Here is a 27704-nt window from a genome sequence, read left to right as displayed (position 1 = left end):
CACATGCGTTAGGTGTTTGATTTTATTCTAACAGCAAGCGACGGGTAAAATATACGGTGCCGTATATGCAATTGAGTGTAGTGTAAGGTCGGGTTACCATAGTAACCTATTAATGTTTTAGAAATCTGGCATCGGTGGAAGCGTTAACACAACACTAGCTTACACCTACACGGAAAACATCAATTATGCTTACCTGATAATTTGCATTTATTACTTTTGGGAATTCAGAACCTGGCCACCAGGAGGATGCAAAGAAACCCCAGCCAAAGGCTTAAATACCTCCCCCACTTTCCTCATCCACCAGTCATTCTTCTGAGGGAACAAGGAACAGTAGAAGAAATATCAGGGTGAAAAGGTGCCAGAACAACAAAAATACAGACGCCCCACAGAAAAAATATGGGCGGGGAGCTGTGGACTCTTTCCATCTGAAGAAAAGAATATTTTCAGGTAAGCATAATTTAAGTTTTTCTTCATAAATGGAAAGAGTCCACAGCTGCATTCATTACTTTTGGGAAAACAATACCCAAGCTATAGAGGACACTGAATGCAAAAATGGGAGGAAACAAGAGGCGGCCCATTTTGAGGGCACCAGGCCTGAAAACCCCTACCCAACAAAATCCTGCTTCATCTGAAGCCGAGAACAACTTTGAAAAAATGGAAAAAGCCCAAGGACACTGACCTGCAGATAGTACACAAGCTTTGCTAGAAACCACAGGAACTAGACTCGACTGAGTCAAAAGCCTCCAGGAGACACCGTCGCCCAGCAGTCGGTCTCCAAACAACGCCCCCTTACTAAAGAAAGGGAACAAGCTTACTTATTCTTCCACAAAGAAGAAAAGACACAGAGAAAACATGATGGTACTTGTAAAGCACGGCTAATCCCCCTTGAGGGACTCAAGGTGCTACTCATCTTATCAACCTTGAAAGGAGAAAAGGCTGATTAGACCTCGCCAGGGATCGAACTTGCAACCCTTGGTTTGCTACAGTGCATTGTAGCAACAGTGCATTAGTATGCTGAGCTAACTGTCCAGCTAACATGAAGAGCTCCAGAAATAAAAAACTAAAAAGGGAACAACGAGTCCTAAATAAAAACAAAGAGCAAAAAAAAACAGAGAAACTGGGTCAGGCTAACAGAGACCCAACCAGTCTCATAGAAGAAAGGGGAGGCAATGCCAAGACCCCATGGAATACATAAACCCTGGGATAATGCCAGGAGTCTGAAACAGAGAGAGGATCTTTCCCTAACGCAGTGCAACCACACTCTAAAAAGCAACTGAAGATGAAGGTTCCCAAGTCTCAAAAAGGTGGCTCAGAATACCGAAATATTCAGAAACCTCGTGCAGCATGCTCAGATAGGTCTGACGAGCAACACCTGAAGCAAAAACAATGCACGCTGCAGTCATCTAAAAATGACCCTGAAACTTAAATACTTGCAGGGCAAGTAGAAAGTAGCTGAAGATAGGATCCTTCAGATTGCTAGGAATCCACTAACCAGTGGATAACGTTGCAGGCTATCTAAGTCCTTTCCACAAACTTGAACGTGGAGAAAGGAGAAACCTCAAAGAGGCTTACCGTACCTTGAATGCTCCGAGGACGAATTAGCAGAGCAACAGATGTCAGATCCTGCTCCAACACCAAACCAGCCCAAGCGACAGACAAGTCTGATAGGGGGGCAGGAAGATCCCAACCACAAGCCCCCAGGGGATGGAAAGAAAAGGGGAGACTCACCCTTCACAACAGAGCTTGGGTGCCAACCCAATCCACTCATCCAAAATAAGGCACTCCCAAGGAGAAACCCTAGGACCTGGAACAGAGAAAAGTGCAATAGATCCGTAGGAAGACCTGTCACAACTCTCTTAGACAGTCTCTATGTAGAGAGATCAATTTCCAACAGGAGGAACAGAGCCCACAGAGCAGCAGATGCTGCCCCTTACAGAAATAAGCCACCTGATCCAACCTCCTACACACAGGGCAGGACAATGACCCTCCAGAGAGAGGAAACCCCAGCTCATAAGGAAGACAAACTATCCCCTCAAAAAGGAAGGGCATGGATAAAAACAGCGTACATGTCCACAAGACATGAAGCCACAGTATTATCAAAACACTGACCGAATGAAAAAATCATCCAGACACCACTGTTGAACTAACAGAGAAAAAAACTCCCCATGAAGAGTAGCACACTCCACCTGAAAGACAAGTTAGGCCTTAAAAATTATAACCAGTACCCCAAGATGTGAACTCTGGCCTTCCAACTTACAAGCCCAATGAGCTAGCCCCTATGTCGCAACATAGGGTCCCTGAAAAATCTGGGTCATCCCGAAACATTCCACAGGATCATAAGTCTCCAGACATCCAAGGAGGATCCAAGACAAGAACCCTGGACCCGGGGTCCCAGAATCATCCTAGAACGAACGACACCCCCAGGGAACACAAGATACCCCATCTGAAGTAATCAGAACTCACAGGGGATGAAAACTGGTGAACCCGGAGAACGGGTACAGGACTCACTCGTAATTCCCACCAAAGGGAAGAGAACAAGAACAGAGTCACCCGAAGGAGAGAGTAGAAAAGAAAGGCTAGTCTCCATAATCCTTTCAGAATAACGTTCCAGAGGACCATACCCAAGGGAGAAAAATGTAAAGCATCCCGAACCCAGGCATAAAAACATCCCCTAAGCAAAAAGCTTGGAAAAAGAGACAACACCTCCTATTGCCCCTGATATGGAAACGACAAACTCCCAAAGGAAGACAGAGCCTCACGGCCTTCACTTCCTAATTAAGCAGCCAAAGCCGCCAGAAAAACCAGACAAAGTCCAGAAAGTCTTGACCCAAAGGAAGAGAACCTCTAGAAGGAACAAGTCCAAAATGGACACTTCCAAGGAGACCATGAGAGGCAAAACCGTAAGAACGGTGGTAAAAAGGACCTAAATCCTCCAAACCTCCAACCCACAATGGGTAGGAACACTCTAGTTCCTGGAAAAATCAGAAACGACTGAGCATGTCGCCGCGGATCTCAACGGAGTCCCAGCCCGCTAGATTTAAATGCGAATGAGGACTGAACCAATCCCCCATGCCCTACGGACCATCAAATCAAAGCAACTACGGACCATCAAATCCTCTCAGGATACTAGTTGAAGCTTGTAAAATAAAACAAGTAAACAACACAAATCATATTGTAATCACTAGGTGCCCTCACCGGACCAGCCGGACATAAAAAGGTGCCACGTGTCTGAACAAGGCCTCAAAGACAGAAGGATTTGTGCCCAGTCAGGACCAGCCTGAAACTAAGGGCCTCAGAACTATAAAGGCCACATAGAGTTTCCCACAAGATGGAGGGATAAAGATCAGTCAGACAGAACATAGGACTAGTACGTCCTGACTCCTGTAAAAGTAAACAGTGTGACCACAAAATTGTGAGTATCAATTCCAGAGAAGAAGGTTCCCGAAAGAAACATCACAACATGAGCTTTGGACCAAATAAAAATCATCCTCTAAAAGATAAGGTAACCCATAGGTTATCGCCCAGAAAGAATGGACAGACCCGCAGGACCAGCCCAACAGGGGCCCGAGACTTCCAAGCTCAGAACTAGAAAAGGATACACAAATAACAAAGACTATAAGAATATTACTTTATCCCCTTATGTCTATGCATGCAAGCCAGTCGAAGATTAAGACTGAGAATCCCCAGACCCATTAAGAGTGGGATCCTCCAGCAACGCCAAAAATGTGCCTCAGTAGAAAAAAACGAAGGCATGCCAGTCTATAACGAAAGGCGCAACATACCTCCGCCGGGACAAGAGAAAACACCGGCCCCGAAGGCTGAACTGGACAAGGCGATCCAATGCCTGACGAGCCCCGGTTAACGGAACATGGACAATATCATAAGCACACTCCCGGGAGGTGTGGATGCACCAGCGCCAAAGATATGGCCACGCGGAACCATGTCGTAACCTCTGGTGGGAACAGGCCACACTCCGTAGAAGGATAAGTAGCGTTTGGGTTACCTGCATGCATAGTAAAAGTTGGTGGTAGGGAACTCGCCTCGTGGGAAATAGAATCCCCAGAGGAGGATGGCTCAGTGGGCACCTGATTCCCTGATCCTGAGGAACAGAGCACTCTAAAATGGCATTCGGAACATTACTGATGGGCATGAATCAGAGACATCCGTCTCCAAAAAAACAGAATAATGGACCAATAAGAAAAACCTAAACAGCACCTTACACCCCCAATGGCTGGGGCACTCACCACCTCCAGGGCACCAGACACCATGGAACAGGAACACGGCCCTTCAAGTGTGACAGATTGTAGCATCACTTCTGCCATGGACTTGAGAGAAAAAGCAGGCAGCGAAACTCGTCAATGCTGATTGCTTGTGGAGCTGTTAATATGAGTCGGGATGGTTTCGCAGAAAGACTCTCCCTGCATCTCCGGACTCTAACTTTCATCCATGCTCTCACTGAGAGGCTGACAGGACTACATAAAACTCCAGTCCAATGCCGAAGAGTACTACCCTCCATAAGAGAATATCTAAAACTTCTGACACTTCTCTGCCAACCTCCTGGGATGAAAGGCAAAGAATGACTGGGAGATGAGGGATGTGGGGGAGGTATTTAAGCCTTTGTATGGGGTGTCTTTGCCTTCTCCTGGTGGCCAGGTTCTGAATTCCCAAAAAGTAATGAATGCAGCTGTGGACTCTTTCCATTTTTGAAGAAAAGAGCAACCACTCGCAAAGGGGAAACCTTTTCAATGGAAACCTGGTACTAAAATGGAGCCATAAATTACTTTTAACTGTCGGCCGCTTCGGTAGCTTACAACTCCATTTTTAATGGCTCAATGGAAGCGAGCTCTAAATCGGTAAACTTTATATAGTGATGGGTAACCTACCTATATAACAATAAAGTTCTATCTAGTTTAATGTTATGCCTTTGCTTTAGTTCCTCCTACTTACAAAAACATTTAACAAATGAGCCTGCTCTACCATAAGGATTGACAAATCACGCACTTTAACTGCTTCAGTAAATGAACTATATGCATTGCTATTCTCGTGCCATCCATTGCAATGGACATAACTTCCCATAACTTATTATTTGAACTCATTACTTTTGAAAGAGGCTGACAAATGCTCATTGCTTTGGATGGAGCTGCTGATTCCAATTTCTTGAATCATTTTGCACATATTTGTTTCTATTACTCTTTACAGGCTTATGATAAAAGTGTGCATGACATTTCAATATTTTTTGTGTGTTTTGAATAATCCATTTTACCTGCTGGAGTGTATTAAGTTTACAGATCGATCATTTACCTTTATTGTGTCATCTGAAATAGTTGCATTTGATTGTTGAATCTATTGGCTATAGAAAAGCTATGAAGAAGACATTGTGCTGCTACTAGCCCCGCAATATCTTTTGTTCTGGGAACTTTGGGATGTTAACATTCAAAAGAGGGAAATTCTTCTTTCTAATAAGGGGGTTACAAGCTAATTGAATTGGTAGGTGACTGAATAAACAGGCAATAGTATATAAAAGGCTCAAAATAATAAAGAATACCAATTCAACTATGGGAACATGTATGTTAACTTAAAGGGACATTTAAGTATTTTAAAACATATAACAGTTTTTATGTTTTGTGTTTTATGATGGCGAGTCATATCATTATCCACCAACAGAGATGTGATTATTTTGCTGTTAAAATAGTGTTTTATTCATATACAGTGCAAACGTTTCAGGCATGTGTGAAAAAATGCTGTCAACTAAGAATGCTTTCAAAAATAGAACTGTTAATAGTTTATTTTTATCACTTAACAAAATGCAAAGTGACTGAAGAGGAGCAAAATCTAAGTCAAGTCAATATGTGCCTTGTTTCTGGGTCTGTTAGTGTGATCTATTTGTGTGTGTGCAAACGTAAGAACATTTGAGCTTGCTCTAGTAACAATTGATCGCTGTGATACTTTTTACTAAAACACATCATACTCATGAAGATTTTTTTAAAACCGGAGAACATACTTATGAGGCATGATAAACTCTTGCAAAACATATAATCACTTCTTAAAGGTTATATTGTCACTATTGTCTGTAGAGAAAATAAAATCACACAACAATCTTGTCATCTACTGGTCAGCATTTGGAGATACAATATCCTAATTTACCATCTGGGTACACCTGGAATACAAAAGCTAATGTATGATATATGTTTACTTTTTCCTGTAACATGTTTTCATGTATTAGGTTCTGTAAAGAAGTAAATTTGTAATAGCTTCAACAATTCAAAGCAGACCTGGAAAACAATGAAAATAGCATGTCCTAGTTAACATTTCATAGGTCTGTTCTTGTACTGAGAGTTTGAGAGACGTGGAATGAGTAATAGGGGTTTAGTGGTGCATTGAATCAAAGCCATGTGCATTGGATGTGGCATAGATAGGACTGGGCACACTAAAGATGGGGAAGGGTGATCTAGGGCAGGGATTTGCAACCTTTTTTTTGCCGTGGCACACTTTTTTACATTAAAAAATCCTGTGGCACACCACCATCCCAAAATTTTACAAAATCACACATTGTAGCCTAATACAGGATATATATATATATATATATATATATATATATATATATATATATATATATATATATATATATATATATAAATACACATACTGTACTGTGCTGTCATGCCTCCTACAAACTATACATGACATATTGACATTAATTCATAAACAATCGTAATGATTGTCTGTGAATGAATGTCAATGTCATGGTTGTAAATGATGCCTGATGAGCCTGTCACATACCTCCCAATATTTCAAAATTTGAAAGAGGGACACCCCCGCACTGTTGTCAGTCTGCCGCGGCACACCTGAGGATCTCTCACGGCACACTGGTTGAAAAACACTGATCTAGGAAGTAGTTAGGTACTTTTGACTGAGGTAAAATTCCCAAACCATGACAATCTTAAAAGATGCAGGACAGTTCAGAGTTTTGGAAATTGAAGCTTTTTCACCTTAATTTTAACTCCCCAAGAGATCAGAAAATAAAGTAAAGAATATATGAATAGTCAGTTGCTTTCCTTATTGTGGTAAAAGGCAAATGAGATCCAAAATTAATTTGCTAACATTTGCCCCATTTTAATCCCATGGATGGCTTTTCCTATGCTTTTTTTTAAGTGAAGCCATTCCAATCTGTTTGTAGGCTGTGTAATTAGTCTCACATTTTTTGATCCTTATATAATTTATATGAGTATAAGACGGCACTAGTATTCCCACCCATTAGAAAATACTTTTTTTCACACACATTTTAGGATTTGTGTGCCCAACATATACATTGGACCCATACTAGCATATTTTAAGTGGTGTTTTCTGATTGTTTGCACAATTATTATTTTTTAAAGCTAAAGTTTATGCTCAAGCTCATTAACATGCTAATAACCATCAACCATTTTTGTTTTAATAAAAAGTAAAACTATAACTCAGAACAAATGTTTAAACTATAAAATATTTTTTAAATGTGACTATTCATTTATGGTTGCAATGGTGTTTGGGTATTAAAAAAAAAATATTAATTTTAATATTGCTCAACCTGATAAGTTGTTAAAAGGGCAATTAGATGCTAATATGTGGCTGCACATATATGCCTCTTGTCATTAGCTCACTCAATGTATCCAGCTAGCTCCCAGTAGTGTATTGCTGATTCTTCAACAAAGGATACCAAAAGTATGAAGTATGAGTTCTACATTACCATGTACACACAATAACTACACTTGGCTGTAATTATTCATCTACCTGTAACTGGTAATGTATGGAAGAAGATGAAGGTCATCAGTGCTGGATCAAGAAATTTCCCTGATAATGTGCTATCTGAGTACAAGAATAGAATGATGTCTCCTCCCTCAACTCTCTTTCTTCTACAATAAAAACCAGCCATTGCACTCCATTACATCAAAAGAGATACATAGATTTATACAAGTGACTTGTGGACTTTTTTTATTATTTAAGGAAACCATACTCTCCCCATGTGCTGCCCAGGTTCCAATAGGCCCCCGGAATAGAGTCGATCCTGAAAGTCTAAGAGATTTTTTTTTTTTAAACAGTTTTTCTAGGTCAGATCTATACATTAAGGAATTGAACAATTTTGAGCATATCCATGTGTACCATCTGGTCAGCAGAAAATCTTTTCTGAACAAATGTTTAGTATACAATACTTCCACCAAACTAAGCATTCTGTCTTGCATATTATACTAAATGTGTCAGCACAATGTTTCAGGACATGAGAATTATGGTTCTAGTCAATAATAACATGGATTCTCTTAGCTCATTGTTTGAAAATGTTTATAAAAAAATATCTTTATAAGACGTAGGAGCATATTGGAATCCTTTACAAAAAGCTTATCTAAAAATGTTTCTACGCAATCCACCATTAAATCTCTAGATGCTTTTTTTGTAGATAATTAATTTGATAAGTATCTCCAAATGATTAGAATAAAGGGAGACATCTAATTTTATTATAAATGAGTTGCATCGGGACAGATTTTTGCCTGTATCATGTGAATCTTGAGATTGTACTTAATTACGCAAATCTATCACAGCTCATAGAAGAGGCAATTCCAAATAATCTTCCATAGTAGTATTAGTTTGTTGTGTGGGGTAGTTTAGATGCTTTAATAAAACTTCTATAAACTGCATATCTACTGCTTCACTCTGGTCTGCCATGTATCTTTATTATAGTCAAAGAAATTAACTAGGTTAGAAAGCCATATTTCTCCTCCATGAGCCAGAGTATTACTGCTAAAATTATCTATATTCATTTTTTATCTTCATCTGAATAAGTCTGTATTTTTCATAAACTTTTTAGCCTTTTAGAAAAACTTTTGCAACATAATCATAATCTATTTGTTCACCTTAAATGGACACTGTATGTTTCCCCTTAATGTGTTCCAAATTACTTGTTATACCAACTGCATGGTATTAAATGTATGGGGCATTGTTCCTTCATATTTATGTTTGTGTTTGAATTAGCTGGTTTTGCTCATTACATCATCCCCTGTTGTTCTCCAGAACATGCCCATGATAATGTGCTGAGCCTGCAAGTAAAGAAGACCTGCTAGTGTTACCTGTGTTAGGTAATGAACCCCTAATTATGACTGGGGAGTTGAATGAGCAAATTCAGCTATTCCAGATAAACATCTCTCTCACTCCAACCCCCTATGTGAGTTTAATTAGTGCTATTGCCTCGTGTTTAGCTTTTCTACAGAGAATACATTTATAACATATTTTCAGTATAGGTTGTGATAAAACAGGCAAAATTAACTGTATCAAATAACAAAATAAAGTTGAAATATCGTTTAAAAAACAGTTAAATATGCTCCAGTACAATGTCCCTTTAAATCTTGTTAATTAGTATTGCATTGTCACAATTAGAGCATTTTCTGATAACAAGGCCTTTTATTATTTTGATGAAATGTATCATACCTTGGACAAGGTGGTAGAAGATATCCTCCAATGTTACATGCTTCTTTTTCTTCAAGCTCTGGGCATTGTCTTCCTGTTCCAATAGAAATGTGTTTCACAGCCCTGCTTCTGCTTCTATATCCTGGAACCATATCTCCGGATCTGCAAGTCTTGGAACACAAACTCCATGGTGACCATTCCATTAGTTCACAGTCTTTGGGCATAACACACGACTGGAAAGTCAGGGGCATGCTCTCTTGTGCACAGATGCTGTAAGAAAGAAAGTACTTCTTTAGATTATTTTCTAAACAGATTATATATATATCTATATCTATCTAAAGTGTATAAGTGCTTTTGTATACATGCATCTGTGTGTGTGAGTGTGGTTGGGAGCACACAAGAATTGTCTGAAGTGCAGTAAGCCTATAATGGGCTAGATTACGAGTGGAGCGCTAACTGTTGCATGCAAGTGAAAGTATTTATTGTGCTTTTTGCACACATTTGCTTGAGCTCATTTAAAACTCCAATGTGCATCAGGATAGCGTGACTTCAGAACTCTAATTAACTGTTACACGAGACACAAAAGATGCACAAAACACATCCAAAGTACAATTAAAAGTACAGTTACACTCATATTAACACTGATATATATATTAAATATTGCATAAAAAGTTATAAAGGCTCAAAGATATGAGGTCTCAGGTGTTAGGAGAAAAAAAAAGGAATGCAAAGGGCTTTAAAGGGACAGTCTAGTTTAAAATAATCTTTCATGATTCAGAAAGGGCATGTAATTTTAAACAATTTTGCAATTTACTTTTCTAGTATACACACAAAGAATTGGTGATACTCGAGGCACTGGAGTATAATACAAAAATAAGCTTTATTGGAATACAAGAATAATCGTTAAAAAAAATCAGAGCATAAGAACAGCAAGACAAAGTGCCTTACGCGTTTCGGCTATAGATTAGCCTTACTCCTAGACATGCTCTGATTTTTTTACGATTATTCTTGTACTCCAATAAAGCTTATTTTTGCATTATACTCCAGTGCCTCAAGTTTCACCTGGTCTTTGTGTGTATACTAGATTGGAACATTTTACCAGGTTTGAGACTTGGCACTCTGGATGTCATCCAGTGTGTGATGTTGTGGCGCTGTAAGAGGAGGACCTATCAGCTGTTCATATTTCCTGCATCACACACCGGATGCAAAGGGATTAACAAAGTAGCCGCGTTTGGTGGCGGCGTTTCTCTGGTCATTGTCTACAGCACACAGGGATAACGGCACCAGGAGGAGTGAAGCTGGCTGGAGATAAGCAGGAATCCGGAGAGTACATTGTTGTAACATTACTTACATTATCCAGACAATAGACTGCTACCTGCCACATATACCCCAGAATTGCCGATATTGACGTTTATGACTACTGTGTGTGAGAGTGTGTGTTTGTGGAGGGTGCTTTGTGCACAAAGGGACTTCCCACATGCCTTTTATCACCAATTTTGCTTTGTTCCCTTGGTATTATTAGTTGGAAACTAAATCTAGGAGGTTCATATGCTATTTCTTTTAAGATCACTTTTTAGCTCAGGGCATTTTTACAGATTTTTACCACTAGAGGGTGTTAGTTCATGTGTTTCATGTAGATAACACTGTGCTCATGCATGTGAAGTTCCTAGGAGCCAGCACTGATTGGCTAAAATGCAAGCCTGTCAAGAGAACTGAAATAAGGGCCAGTTTGCAGAGGCTTAGATAAAAGATAAGGTTATGCAAAACTAGGGAATGGGTTATAAAGGGATTATCTATCCTTTAAAACAATAGATATTCTGGTGTAGACTGTCCCTTTAACATAGAGATACATACATGCACATGTCTAAATATGTATGTATAACTATATGTTTATATGTGTGTACACATTTATTTATGTAAACCCTGCACATATACTGACAGAACCCACCGGCGAACGTACTGAAGAAAATATACCCAGCACTGCATAGTAGAGATATTTAACAAATAAACAGGCCTATATATAGCACAAAAAGGCTACCCTAAAAACGGAAGTTAGTTCCAAAAACACCTAAAAGATAATTAAAACAGATTGGATATGGAGCGCTAGATGAAAGCTGCTATATAAAAGAGGTAAAAAAAATCCAAAGAAGTATGAAATAAATTAGAACTGAACTAATGAAACATGTCAAATGTGTAGTTTAAAACAAATTAATAATATTTAATAAACATATTAACAATGAATAAAAGATGTATAAAATTGAAGGCAACTGTATTATATGACCACCGGTGGTTTTGGAATAAATGGGGGTAAAAGTTCAAAAAAATAAATCATTCTTGAAAAAGGCTACACAAGCTGAAACACGTTGAATTGCACTACCTAACTGGCTTTTAACTGAAGATAATACAGAGAGTGCTCTGTTATATCATTGGTAACCCTAAACACACAACCTGACTATCATTGTAACACAGTTATGGATCACAGCATATACTTGGTACAATTTGTTGCAATCTGGATTTGCAAATTTCAGCGAGGCACAGACCACCCGGCAAACCGTGACTCTGATTGGTTGGATGAAAGTCACGTGACTCCACGCACACCGAGGAATGAGTATCAGTGAGGATACACCTTGGGGCGTCTTTCAGCACACCATTAAGGTAACTTGTCAAGTGGACACCAATCTTTTTTCACCACAACACACGGAGAAGCATTTCACAAACAAGCTTCATATTCTGGGTGAGTCATATTATATTGCGCTACAAGACGACATATATTTTCTCAGAATCACAGATTTGCTTGAGACAAGTCTTAATCATCTATTACCAAGTACTTTGACTGTTTACTGTGCCACAGAAACACTTCCTTGTATTGCTTTTGTCACAAGAGATTTATCCTTCTCCAGCAGCGGAATTGCTTTTTTTATTAAATTTTTTTGAACTTTTACCCCCATTTATTCCAAAACCACGGGTGGTCATATAATACAGTTGCCTTCAATTTTATACATCTTTTATTCATTGTTATTATGTTTATTAAATATTATTAATTTGTTTTAAACTACACATTTGACATTTTTCATTAGTTCAGTTCTATTGAATTAGTTATATTGTATTTATTTCATACTTCTTTGGATTTTTTTTTCCTCTTTTATATAGCAGCTTTCATCTAGTGTTCCCTATCCAATCTGTTTTAATAGTAAAGATATTACCAGATCGCAAATATCTCCACTAAATAAAATATAGAAGCGTGACAAGCAGCCCCGCCCCCAGTTCGGAGATATCAGCCAATAGGGAGAAACCAGTAAAGCTATCACATATGGGATTCAACACTAAATAATGTTTACATTTACTAACCATGCCCCTCATCCAGAGACAAAAGATATGTAGATTTAAAAACTACTAGTCATACCGGTATCATAAAGCCTGCAGGGATAAAATCCAGATGATCAATGGACCCAAACGACAAGGGCACAAGCTATATGATCAGCAATGTGAACGGCAACATTCACATGTGACATATGGATAGTGACGCCCCCTCATACAGATCTACGAGCGCTTCACTCAAGCCACTCCAAAACCAATGTACATAACCAGTAACATGCTGCACAAAATTCTCAGAGGTGGTATATGATACCAACCAAAGCAGAACCTCACCAAAAGAATATCGCAATAGATACTAATAAGGTGCTATTATACAATAGTTATTACCACGAATCCAAAAGTGCATAGAACAAAAAGTCAACAGGAAAGTCATATACCAAACATAAAAGTGACAACCCAGCCATCGGTGAACAGACAAACAACTAACAATATAATAAATACTGGAAAGGCAAAACTAAAAAACTAAAATAAAAATGATATAATACAAGAATTTAAGCCATCCCCACAAAGTGAAGTCAAATCTGGGTCCATAAACCCCAGGGCGTTAATAGCTACCTCTGAAAGCTGTACAACAGAGAATAAATATCTACAACGTACATCCTCACTAGCTAAAAAATTCAGATCCAGAAAATACAAAAAAACAAGGTTCCCATTAAAAGCTATATTGATAAAGGCTATACAAATAATATATATAAAAAAACATTCACACTTGGAACTCGACTAAATGCCGCACCATCATTTTCCCTTAGAACAATCTCTCCAAGGGAAGCAAAAAGAAAAAAAATATATATACTGGAATAACAGTTGTGCTACTCAGCATGTCCAAAAACACCAGAGCAAATAAACAATGGGCTCTATTAGTCGCCAACACAGTCAGAAGGGAAGACTGGAGACCATCACGCACAAAAACACACAGGGGGCATCAACACAATGTATACAAGCCAAGATCATCATACGGAGAGAGATATAACCAGCAGTGTAGTGAATATAAGTGAAGCAAGCATTTAAAAAAAAAAAAAACAACACATATATATATATAGTCAATAAAGATAAAAAATTAAAAACAAAAATTCATAACTTTAAGACCAACAATGCTGATACTAATTAACAGCCAATATAATGGCTAAAATGGACTAAAGAATAAAGAAAGGGTCAGCCATCCAAGAGTGGCTAAATCATGTAACGCAGTGCTATTAGGTCTAATACATAAGACTTGGCAAATAGGATATTAACAATGGAATCAGAACACAACTGGATCAGCGGGCTCTCATAGTCAGCAGGCAAGCAAAAATTAAGCCTGCATGGAAAACTGGACTCTCAATACAGGACCAGATCAGATCAAAGCCAGGATCACAGAGAACTTCATAAAAAACACTGCCAGCCAGTGTATACATTAAGCCCCCTCGGGGCTAAGGTGCCTAGTTTATGTATCCATCTGGCCTCCTTTTGCAGAAGGAGTTTGGCCCTGTTGCCTTCTCTGCTTGGAATTGGTACATGATCAATGATCCTGAACCTAAGATCTTTGACTGTGTGGATTGCTTCCAAAAAATGACGAGCCACTGGTTTATCGGATTTGCCAGGGTTTAGGGCAGTTCTAATACTCGAACGATGGTTTGCCAACCTCCCTATGGCATCGTCAGTGGTTTTACCTGTGTAAAACTTGCCGCAGGGGCAATTGAGGAGAAATATTATATATTGAGTAGTGCAGGTCAAGAAGAAATTGATTTTATATTTCTTCCTGCGGTCTGGCTGTTGAAAACCAATGCCGGTGTGCATACTATTGCACGTCACACAACTGGTGCATTTAAAGCAACCATTCTTCTTCTTGAGCCAGAGTTCTTTATCACTCATTGGAGTTATGTCAGTATTCATCAGTAAATCCCTCAAGCTCCTCCCTCTGTGGTATGCAAGCCGTGGTTCTATCCATCGGATGAATGGTAGTGTTGAATCTGATTGGATCAGTTTTCATTCCTCCTTAATGGCCTTAATGATCTGATATTTATCAGGACGGACGTATATAGATGATCTCTTTTTGATTTTGCAAGATGGAGAAACTTTCTTGGAGACATGGATTAAATCTCTTAATGAGATGAACAGACCATCAGATTCCAGCACACTGTGAATGCTGACTCAGTTGACTATCTTGATGTGAGGGTGTTCAAGACTGATGACACATTAGGCACTACCTTATTTAGGAAAAATACTGATTGGAACTCCATTCTACACTAGAGGGTGTTAGTTCATGTGTTTCATGTAGATAACACTGTGCTCACGCATGTGAAGTTCCTAGGAGCCAGCACTGATTGGCTAAAATGCAAGCCTGTCAAGAGAACTGAAATAAGGGCCAGTTTGCAGAGGCTTAGATAAAAGATAAGGTTATGCAAAACTAGGGAATGGGTTATAAAGGGATTATCTATCCTTTAAAACAATAGATATTCTGGTGTAGACTGTCCCTTTAACATAGAGATACATACATGCACATGTCTAAATATGTATGTATAACTATATGTTTATATGTGTGTACACATTTATTTATGTAAACCCTGCACATATACTGACAGAACCCACCGGCGAACGTACTGAAGAAAATATACCCAGCACTGCATAGTAGAGATATTTAACAAATAAACAGGCCTATATATAGCACAAAAAGGCTACCCTAAAAACGGGAGTTAGTTCCAAAAACACCTAAAAGATAATTAAAACAGATTGGATATGGAGCGCTAGATGAAAGCTGCTATATAAAAGAGGTAAAAAAAATCCAAAGAAGTATGAAATAAATTAGAACTGAACTAATGAAACATGTCAAATGTGTAGTTTAAAACAAATTAATAATATTTAATAAACATATTAACAATGAATAAAAGATGTATAAAATTGAAGGCAACTGTATTATATGACCACCGGTGGTTTTGGAATAAATGGGGGTAAAAGTTCAAAAAAATAAATCATTCTTGAAAAAGGCTACACAAGCTGAAACGCGTTGAATTGCACTACCTAACTGGCTTTTAACTGAAGATAATACAGAGAGTGCTCTGTTATATCATTGGTAACCCTAAACACACAACCTGACTATCATTGTAACACAGTTATGGATCACAGCATATACTTGGTACAATTTGTTGCAATCTGGATTTGCAAATTTCAGCGAGGCACAGACCACCCGGCAAACCGTGACTCTGATTGGTTGGATGACAGTCACGTGACTCCACGCACACCGAGGAATGAGTATCAGTGAGGATACACCTTGGGGCGTCTTTCAGCACACCATTAAGGTAACTTGTCAAGTGGACACCAATCTTTTTTCACCACAACACATGGAGAAGCATTTCTCAAACAAGCTTCATATTCTGGGTGAGTCATATTATATTGCGCTACAAGACGACATATATTTTCTCAGAATCACAGATTTGCTTGAGACAAGTCTTAATCATCTATTACCAAGTACCTTGACTGTTTACTGTGCCACAGAAACACTTCCTTGTATTGCTTTTCTCACAAGAGATTTATCCTTCTCCAGCAGCGGAATTGCTTTTTTTATTAACTTTTTTTGAACTTTTACCCCCATTTATTCCAAAACCACGGGTGGTCATATAATACAGTTGCCTTCAATTTTATACATATTTTATTCATTGTTATTATGTTTATTAAATATTATTAATTTGTTTTAAACTACACATTTGACATTTTTCATTAGTTCAGTTCTATTGAATTAGTTATATTGTATTTATTTCATACTTCTTTGGATTTTTTTTCCTCTTTTATATAGCAGCTTTCATCTAGTGTTCCCTATCCAATCTGTTTTAATAGTAAAGATATTACCAGATCGCAAATATCTCCACTAAATAAAATATAGAAGCGTGACAAGCAGCCCCGCCCCCAGTTCGGAGATATCAGCCAATAGGGAGAAACCAGTAAAGCTATCACATATGGGATTCAACACTAAATAATGTTTACATTTACTAACCATGCCCCTCATCCAGAGACAAAAGATATGTAGATTTAAAAACTACTAGTCATACCGGTATCATAAAGCCTGCAGGGATAAAATCCAGATGATCAATGGACCCAAACGACAAGGGCACAAGCTATATGATCAGCAATGTGAACGGCAACATTCACATGTGACATATGGATAGTCACGCCCCCTCATACAGAGCTACGAGCGCTTCACTCAAGCCACTCCAAAACCAATGTACATAACCAGTAACATGCTGCACAAAATTCTCAGAGGTGGTATATGATACCAACCAAAGCAGAACCTCACCAAAAGAATATCGCAATAGATACTAACAAGGTGCTATTATACAATAGTTATTACCACGAATCCAAAGTGCATAGAACAAAAAGTCAACAGGAAAGTCATATACCAAACATAAAAGTGACAACCCAGCCATCGGTGAACAGACAAACAACTAACAATATAATAAATACTGGAAAGGCAAAACTAAAAAACTAAAATAAAAATGATATAATACAAGAATTTAAGCCATCCCCACAAAGTGAAGTCAAATCTGGGTCCATAAACCCCAGGGCGTTAACAGCTACCTCTGAAAGCTGTACAACAGAGAATAAATATCTACAACGTACACCCTCACTAGCTAAAAAATTCAGATCCAGAAAATACAAAAAAACAAGGTTCCCATTAAAAGCTATATTGATAAAGGCTATACAAATAATATATATAAAAAAACATTCACACTTGGAACTCGACTAAATGCCGCACCATAATTTTCCCTTAGAACAATCTCTCCAAGGGAAGCAAAAAGAAAAAATATATATATACTGGAATAACAGTTGTGCTACTCAGCATGTCCAAAAACACCAGAGCAAATAAACAATGGGCTCTATTAGTCGCCAACACAGTCAGAAGGGAAGACTGGAGACCATCACGCACAAAAACACACAGGGGGCATCAACACAATGTATACAAGCCAAGATCATCATACGGAGAGAGATACAACCAGCAGTGTAGTGAATATAAGTGAAGCAAGCATTTAAAAAAAAAAACAACAACACATATATATATATATATAGTCAATAAAGATAAAAAATTAAAAACAAAAATTCATAACTTTAAGACCAACAATGCTGACACTAATTAACAGCCAATATAATGGCTAAAATGGACTAAAGAATAAAGAAAGGGTCAGCCATCCAAGAGTGGCTAAATCATGTAATGCAGTGCTATTAGGTCTAATACATAAGACTTGGCAAATAGGATATTAACAATGGAATCAGAACACAACTGGATCAGCGGGCTCTCATAGTCAGCAGGCAAGCAAAAATCAAGCCTGCATGGAAAACTGGACTCTCAATACAGGACCAGATCAGATCAAAGCCAGGATCACAGAGAACTTCATAAAAAACACTGCCAGCCAGTGTATACATTAAGCCCCCTCGGGGCTAAGGTGCCTAGTTTATGTATCCATCTGGCCTCCTTTTGCAGAAGGAGTTTGGCCCTGTTGCCTTCTCTGCTTGGAATTGGTACATGATCAATGATCCTGAACCTAAGATCTTTGACTGTGTGGATTGCTTCCAAAAAATGACGAGCCACTGGTTTATCGGATTTGCCAGTGTTTAGGGCAGTTCTAACCTCCCTATGGCATCGTCAGTGGTTTTACCTGTGTAAAACTTGCCGCAGGGGCAATTGAGGAGAAATATTATATATTGAGTAGTGCAGGTCAAGAAGAAATTGATTTTATATTTCTTCCTGCGGTCTGGCTGTTGAAAACCAATGCCGGTGTGCATACTATTGCACGTCACACAACTGGTGCATTTAAAGCAACCATTCTTCTTCTTGAGCCAGAGTTCTTTATCACTCATTGGAGTTATGTCAGTATTCATCAGTAAATCCCTCAAGCTCCTCCCTCTGCGGTATGCAAGCCATGGTTCTATCCATCGGATGAATGGTAGTGTTGAATCTGATTGGATCAGTTTTCATTCCTCCTTAATGGCCTTAATGATCTGATATTTATCAGGAAGGACGTATATAGATGATCTCTTTTTGATTTTGCAAGATGGAGAAACTTTCTTGGAGACATGGATTAAATCTCTTAATGAGATGAACAGACCATCAGATTCCAGCACACTGTGAATGCTGACTCAGTTGACTATCTTGATGTGAGGGTGTTCAAGACTGATGACACATTAGGCACTACCTTATTTAGGAAAAATACTGATTGGAACTCCATTCTACACGCAAAAAGCTGTCATCAGTTAGCCCTGATCCGGAATATTCTGAAAGCGCAATATCAGCTTGATTAGGAACAATACCGATGATAACAGATGTAACATATAAATGTGTGAGATGACACAGAGGTTTTTACAACGTGGCTATAGACAAAAAGATCTGCGAGCTATGCGTGAACAAGCCATGCAGTCAAGAGAAATACAGGACACTACAGAATGGAATACCACTCCACAACTCACATTTGTCACGTCCTACACTCCTGATCAATATCAGATCACTAAGGCCATTAAGAAGGAATGGAAACTGATCCAATCATATTCTAGACTACCATTCACCCAATGGATAGCACCATGGCTTGCATACCGCAGAGGGAGGAGCTTGAGGGATTTACTGATGAATACTGACATAACTCTGATGAATAATAAAGAATCCTGGCTCAAGAAGAAGAATGGTTGCTTTAAACGTACCAGTTGTGTGACATGCAATAGTATGCACACTGGAATTGGATTTCAACACCCAGACTGCAGGAAGAAATATAAAATCAATTTCTTCTTGACCTGCACTACTCAATATATAATCTCCTCAATTGCCCCTGCGGCAAGTTTTACACAGGTAAAACCACTGTCGATGCCAGAGTGAGGATGGCAAACTATCGCTCGAGTATTAGAACTGCCCTAAACACTGGCAAATCTGATCAACCGTTGGCTTATCATTTTATGGAAGCAAGCCACACAGTCAAAGATCTTAGGTTCAGGATCATTGGTCACGTACCGGTTCCAAGAAGAGCAGGCAACAGGTCCAAACTCCTTCTGCAAAAGGAGGCCAGATGGATACATGAACTAGTCACCTTAGCCCCGAGGGGGCTTAATGACCACACTGGCTGGCAGTGATTTTTTATTAAGTTCTCTGTGATCCTGGCTTTTATCTGATCTGATCCTGTATTGAGAGTCCAGTTTCCATGCAGGCTTGATTTTTACTTGCCTGCTGACTATGAGAGCCCGCTGATCCAGTTGTGTTCTGAACCCATTTTTAATGTCCTATTTGCCAAGTCTTATGTGTTAGACCTAATAGCACTGCCTTTCCATGCTTTAACCACTCTTGGATGGCTGACCATTTCTTTATTCTTTAGACCTTTTTAGCCATTATATTGGCTGTTTAATTAGTATCAGCATTGTTGGTCTTTATGTTATGAGTTTTGTTTTTATTTTTTATCTTTATTCTCTCTCTCTCTCTCTCTCTCTCTCTCTCTCTCTCTCTCTCTCTCTCTCTCTCTCTCTCTCTCTCTCTCTCTATATATATATATATATATATATATATATATATATGTGTTTTTAAAATGCTCACTTCACTTACATTCACTACACTGCTGGTTATATCCCTCTCCATATGATGATCTTGGTTTGTATACATTGTGTTGATGCCCCCTGTGTGTTTTGGTGCGTGATGGTCTCCGTTTTTCCCTTTTGACTGTGTTGGCGACTAGTAGAGCCCCTTGTTTATTTGCTCTGGTGTTTTTGGATATGCTGAGTAGCATATCTGGTATTCCAGTATATACCAGGAGTATGGTATTTATAGTGGCTATTATCTGGTTACCAGTTCTCAGCAAGATATAAAGAAACAAGAAGAAGGCACATAGTGTAACTCTGTTAAGCAAATTTATTGATTTGAAAATAAAACGATTTGCACTTACATTTAATGCCCTCAATCCTTGATGAGGTAAGCATTCAAACATATACACATATATAAAGTTGTTTTTGACTGATGTTGTACAAAGTTCTCCTCTTTTTCAATTGATAGATAATTTAGACCCAATCCCAGGTCTCTTCTTTAAAATTCAAAACTGTTTTAAACTGTTTTATTTTCAACTCTTTTGCTTAACAGAGTTACACTATGTGCCTTCTTCTTGTTTCTTTATATCTTGCTGAAAACTGGTAACCAGAGAATATCCACTATAAACACCATACTCCTGGGAGACACTAAGACTCATCATCACAGGGAAAGCAGGAAGTTTCTACAAGAAAAACGTCACAAAAAAAGATTACAGAGATATACCGACCTAGAGGCTCAGAAAAATTCCCTATTGGAAAGGTTCAACGGAGGAGAATAACCACAGACCAAGGACTGGACCAGTATTGTTTTTTTCGTGTACATACATTACCTCATATGATTGGGGTAATCTCTGGTAAGAAGAAAACCTTTTACCAGCAATATTATTGCCTTTGCATTTTTTGGACTTTATATTATTAATTATTAATTATTATACATCCTTCATAGCCTATTTTTGTCTTATCAGTTATATGGAACTATAGTATTGAGTAACTGAATAATCAAGTTGTATATTTGTGCGCTGAAGTTCTATTAATTTGTCTTCTTGTTTATGAATATATAAATATATATATATAGAAACTTTGGTGAAAGAAGAGGCAATCACAGGTCTTAATAGTTTCATAAAATTAAAAAAACTTTATTGTTGTTAGTTATTCATCAATTAATTCAGTCAACGTTTTGGTCATTGCAGGGACCCTCGTCAAGACTGTATCTTAAATGTAGTTGAACATAAAGCTGCAACTACATTTAAGATACAGCCTTGAAGAAGGCATACCCGCGTCCTCAATGTGTGACCTGTGTACGCATCTCCATGACAATGGATGCCATTTTATGACTTCACCACGCAATACGGCCATGCGGTTTGGGCCTCAGTGTCTGTTGCGATAAGGTTGCTACGACTACAGTCACACGTTGATGACGTGGGTACGCCTTAGATTGCGATCAGCTGGTGGTTTTGCTGATAGCGGTTCTCACAGCCTATCAGGATATGGGGTAGGGGTATATTAGCACTGCTTTTGGTGATATGTTGTCTGCCTGTGGTGTGTGGTATTCTTATGTGACCAATGCCTACGTGAGAGGCCGAAATGTTATATTTCTGACACATTAAAGGTGTTTGTTTGAATCTCTTCGTGCTGGCTCAATTATTGATGATATTCTAGGATTTACACTGGATCCTGGTTCTCAGCTACTTTTTCTTATATATATATATATACAGAGAGAGAGAGAGAGAGAGAGATACATACATACATACATTTGATCCGTTATCAGTCAATCCCAATATCAAAACGTACATGCGCCTGGTTACACAGGGGGCACAACCTATGTTGGAATCAAACGTTAAAACTAACATCAGCACAGAAGAGAGATCTGCTATTCTAAGCCCTTCTCAAGATCCAGAAATTGTCATAAGGCCAGCTGACAAGGGTGGCGCCACGGTCATCCTAGACTACAAAGACTACAGAGAGGACATCATGTTGCAGCTGATGGACACATCCCCCTTCAGTCCAGTACCTAAGGATCCAACTATGCCATTTTAATCTGAAATCAAGATTATCTTGTTTGAGGGTATAGAGAAAGGATGGATTGACCAGTCTACATTTGATTGGCTGATGGTAACACATCCTATTACCCCAATACTATACACAATACCCATAATCCACAAGAGACTTGAGAAACCTCCTGGCTGACCGATTCTCTCCGCAGGGGATCTTTACTTTGGACTATATCTATATGGGTAGATTCATCTCTTCACCCCTGGTGGGTAGGATGTCCTCATACATAAAAGTATTTATCAGACATGATCAAGTTTATTGCAGACATTCTGAGCATTTGAGCTTCAGATTGGCTCATGAAAATGGATGTCAACAGCCTGTACACTATCATACCACATAATTATGGAGTAGCTGCAGTAGAGAAAGCATTGTTGAGATATCCATATATTGGACCTGAACCTGAATACAATTGTAAGATTCTGTACATATGTCTAATGCATAGCTATTTCAGATTCAAATCTACATTCTACCAACAACTTACAGGCACAGCAATGGGGTCAAGCATGACCCCATCTTATGCTAACATCTTCATGGAGAGTTTTGAAACATAAGTAATGAGAATTTATGAGAATACCAGTGTGTCTTTTTTATTCATTTGGGTTGCTAGCAAAGAAGATCTTGAGATTTGGGTCACTGAGCTCAACAACCTGACAACCCCAGTGAAATTTAAGTTAACAAAGAATGTGGAGAAATCAATTTTCTTGATCTAAGAATTTTCAAAAAAGTATACAGTGTTGGCCACCACACTATATAAAAAAACTATTGATCGTAACTCTATACTATTGGCAAAGAGTAATCATCCAAGATCTCTTATTAGAGCAATTCCAAAAGCACAGCTCACAAGAACAATTCTTTATCAGAACTAGCATCAAACCAAGTGAATGAGATGTCAGTAAAGTTTCTGAAGAGTGGTTATGCACACCAGTTAATATCAGCTGTCAAAGATGATATAGGAATCAAAGATCAGGCCACACTACTTATGAAGAAGAAGCCATTAGAGGTACAAGAAAAGGTCACTGTAACTACGACCTATGGCTCTACATCCCACATACTGGCAGAGAGTATAAGTAAAAACTGGTGGATAGTTTAGTTGGATCCTCCCTTACCATTTGGTGAGCTTAGTACACAAACATAACAGCAACCTAAAGGATCTCTTAATGCAAACTGATCCGATACACTGTAACAAACAGGATAAATGGTTGAAGACAAAACAGACAAGGATCATTCAGATGTCCAAGTTGCACAATGTGCAATGCGATGATACAGAGTTCGTCCTTCAGACACCCACATAAAAATAAACAGTATCAGATCCCATTGAGTATCAAAAGGAGGAGGAGATATCTGGCTTCACCAGGCATTTTAGGCAATTCATGATAAATTAAAAGGTTTGGTTTGGGGGGATGATGGTCTTTAGAATCCTCCCAATATCTAATAACACCCTCTCCCAGAAGGTTTGAATGTGTGGGCATGTCCACCAGATATGCAGGAGAGTACCCTCTTCTTCACAACCTCACCAGCACTCCCCGTTTGTGTTAGGGTATATTTTCCTAAGCCTCTGAGGAGTCAGGTACCACCTTCTCAGAAATTTAAAGTGCATCTCCTGTAATCTAGCTGAGACAGAGTTTTTTCTAACTTTTTCAAAGATTTTCAGCCAGCCTTTGGTAGTTATGTCACTGTCCAAGTCTTTCTCATGTAAGATGGTAGTGTGGTCTCGTCTTTGACTGATAAGCTTGTACAGGAGTGATATTTGGTGTGTAAGGACATTCAATGTGGTGCAAAGACTCTCAAATGGTTTTTTTGCCTGTTCATTGTTGTCTTTTCTTTTTGTGTATTATAGAAGTAAGTTGTGCTGCTCTATACCAGGATGAGAATAACTGGTTGTACCACTCGGCCAGCTCAACCTGTGTCTTGAGCTTTCCCAGGTGGAGAAGGTTATATATACAGGAAAATGATATAGTGTAAGCATCACCTTGTGAGTGTGGTCTGTATGCTAAACCTATATCTGGGTTTTCCCGTATAGGTGTCAGAGGCGAGTGAGGGCTGGAGATATTGCTATTTACTCATATCAATTTATCCCATATTATAAACACTTCATCTATTAATGGGTATTTTTTAATCAGTGCTGGGCAACGCACTGGAGGCTTATAACTTTGCGAAATGGATCTAGTTGGGGGACTCCAAGACCTCTGGGCTTTATACCCTGCCAAATATAAGTCTCTATACCTGCATGTATTTGGTGCAATAAGTCTGATGCCAAGGATATAGGGATTGTCTGTAGTATGTACAGGACTCGGGGTAGAATATTCATTTTGATCACATTAATGCGGCCCATCCAGGAAATGTTTTTATTTTTCCAATTAGAAAGATTGCGTAGGATATAATTTCTTATGCTCTTGTAATTGAGTACCACTGTGAGGGTGATTCCTAGATATTTTAGTGTGTGAGCTGCTATTTTGATAGGGCAGTTATGTCTAAGGGAATCCCAGACCATGGGGGGCTTCGTGACATTCAGAATTTCCATTTTTGTTAGGTTTAAAAGAAAATCTGAGACAGCACCATACTCTGTGAACTCTTAGTGCTGCCTGAAGAGAGGGAATAGTCTCAGTTAAAGTCAGAAGTATGTCATCCACATACATTGCAAGTTTGTGCTTAGTGCCACCCACTACTATACCGTTAACCTCAGGATTATTACGAATCTTATTCGCTAGAACTTCTATAGTTAGAGCAAAGAGGAGCGGCGATAAGGGGCAGCCCTGTCTTGTCCCGTTATTAATTTTAAATGTCCTAGAGAGTATCCCATTCACCCTTATTTTCGCGTTAGGTGCAGAGTATAATGAAAATATTCTGTTAGTGAAGATAGGGCCAAATCCCAATTTGGATAGGGTGTGACCAGTTAACCTGGTCAAACGCCTTTTCTGTGTCTGATGAAACCAATGCTAGGGGTATAGAATTATTATGGGCATAAGCCATTAATTGAAGGACTTTCAGGGTGTTGTCTCATGCTTCGTGTGCTGTAATGAACCCCACTTGATCTGCGGAGACTTATTGGGGAAGGAATTTGTTTAAACGGTTGGCCAGGATCTTAGCTAGTATTTTAACATCTAAATTTAATAGCGATATTGGGCAGTAATTTTCAGGTTTATCTGTGGGTTTGTCTGCCTTAGGGATAACCACTATATAAGCTTAAAGCATAGTGCCTGGTAAGAGTGGGTTGTCAGCCAGCTGGTTAAAGATATTCATAAGATGTGGCATCAGTATATCTGAAAAGGTTTTGTAGTATTTTACTCCAAAGCTTTTGCCTGACGGTAGGTCCTTAATCGCTGCAAGGATTTCCTTGTTGGTAAATTGAGTCTCTAAGTAATCTGCATCTTCTTTTGATAACATGGGCATGGGTACGTTTTACAAGTATGCTAGTTAATTTGTTGGCCTTAATTGGCATTTTTTGAAGAACCTTTCCTGTTCACACACACTCACAGGAGGACCGTATTTGGGTACGATAGGGTGGATCCAGAGGGCTCTCCCTACAAGTTAATGACATTATTTCCCTAAGGTTTACTGGTGTCTGTCTGTACCGAATTACCTGGTTCTGCTATTATAATTAGGGATATATTGTATCTATGAAGGTTTTATCCTGCATGCTTCACTAGAGGGGGTAGTGTTCTTTCTTTTTTATTTTTAATTATCTTTTAAATATGGTGGGGCATGGTCCACATTTTTTTTTTTTTTTACCTATAGTTATTAAACGTTGTTTTATCATCACCTACACTCCACCACATATATATTGCAGATAACCACACCTCTCAAGTGTGCCAGGTAATGCTTCTTCTCTTTCTCCTGTTTTTTCAAACTTTTGAAAAATATTCCAAGGTCGCAAATTCTGAGGGTGGCTGAGAGTCAGGTTCCTCTTCTGTCTCCCTAGGGGTGTGAAGATGCTATAGAGACACATAAAAGTCTCTGAATATGTTAGCTACCGCTATGCCATCTTCTTTGGTGGTCCCGTTTTTGTCCACCATCTCGTAGACATATGCGCTATTGCATGAGCTAGGAGTCTACCCGCTCTGTTGCCTTGTTAAAAAAAATGCTGCCTAAGTATTAAGCTTTTGTTTTGGTGCTCTTCTTGTAGATAATGCATAAGGTTTGTTCTTGCTTGTGTCAAGGCTGACCCAAGTGCCTCGTCAGTCAGGTGCTCCTTATGAGCATTCTCTGTGCTTGCTACTTGATCTAGTAGTGCTTTGTATTGTGTTTCCTTTGTCTAGTGATGTTGGTCTTGTGTTTTATTAGTACCCCTCTGAGAACGCTCTTGTGTGCTTACCAAACAGTGGTACTATGCATGATTCCCTCAGTGTTAAGTGTGAAGTACTCTCTAAGTGTTTTTTGTAGTTCTATTCTCAAAATATGGTCTCCCAAGAGTGTTGTGTCATCTAACTTCCACACATATGGTGTTATTGGGGTGTTGGGTCACAATATTGAGCAGCTAACTGGTGCATGGTCTGACCATGTGATGGTATGGATATTGCTTTTTAAATTTAAATTTTTATTAGAGCTTTAGAGGATGTGTACTCAAAATCAAATCAGACAATTAAACAAAGAAAGCAATATATATTGTACAGAGTCTTCAATTTTTAACATTAACTAAAAATGTAGATCCTTATATCTTAACAAAAAAAAAGACTTCCTATTTTCATCATATTGCCAACTAGTAATATTTCCTCTTGCTTACATGTTATAAATTGTATTGCCATTTACCTACTCACTTCAAATTACTATGTTAAATAATAGCGTTAATTATACATACAAACTTCTGTATACAAATTAAATATAATACTTCAGTAAGCATATTATATCATCACATCGAGATTTTCCCCAAAAAACAATAAAGCAATACAGTTTATCTACATCCCCAGTCTAGCTCTATTTTCCAGACTTAACCTATATTCGATTAGGCTTGATCCACCTAATCCAAGTGAACTAGTCCTTACACAGGGTTGTATCTAGAATCATACTAATAATTACAATTTGGCGTGCTTGTAATTGCAGTTAAAACATAACACAAAACATACCATATAAATAAAAAGATACAAAAAAAAAAAAAGGAAAAAGGAAAAAGGGGGTTTTTCTCGCCCACCCCTCCCTGGGATTAATATTTAGTGATTTTCTAAATCCTCTGCAATAGACGATCCACATAGTTACATGTCAGGAATGGAGCTAAAAACTGAGCTTGAGTATTTTTATCATATGTCTTTATGAAACTATAACACTTGTTACAATATTTATATTTATATACGCTGTTCAGAACCTGCGGTACAGTCAAATTGTTCCATTAC

The 27704-nt window shown here is 38.6% G+C and overlaps 1 protein-coding gene across 1 annotated transcript in view; it reads right to left on the bottom strand.

The window, feature by feature from the left end:
- Positions 1 to 27704, bottom strand: part of THSD7B (thrombospondin type 1 domain containing 7B) — a 1177597-nt gene that overhangs the window by 1054367 nt on the left and 95526 nt on the right. Inside the window, 1 exon segment of the mRNA XM_053712541.1 lies at positions 9454 to 9702. Within this exon segment, the coding sequence (XP_053568516.1) occupies positions 9454 to 9702 (249 nt within the window).

The sequence above is a fragment of the Bombina bombina genome, chromosome 1 (assembly GCF_027579735.1).
Source record: "Bombina bombina isolate aBomBom1 chromosome 1, aBomBom1.pri, whole genome shotgun sequence".
NCBI classification, from domain to species: domain Eukaryota; kingdom Metazoa; phylum Chordata; class Amphibia; order Anura; family Bombinatoridae; genus Bombina; species Bombina bombina.
Note: the sequence above shows the minus strand (reverse complement) of the source record. Positions and strands in the feature narration are given on the sequence as shown.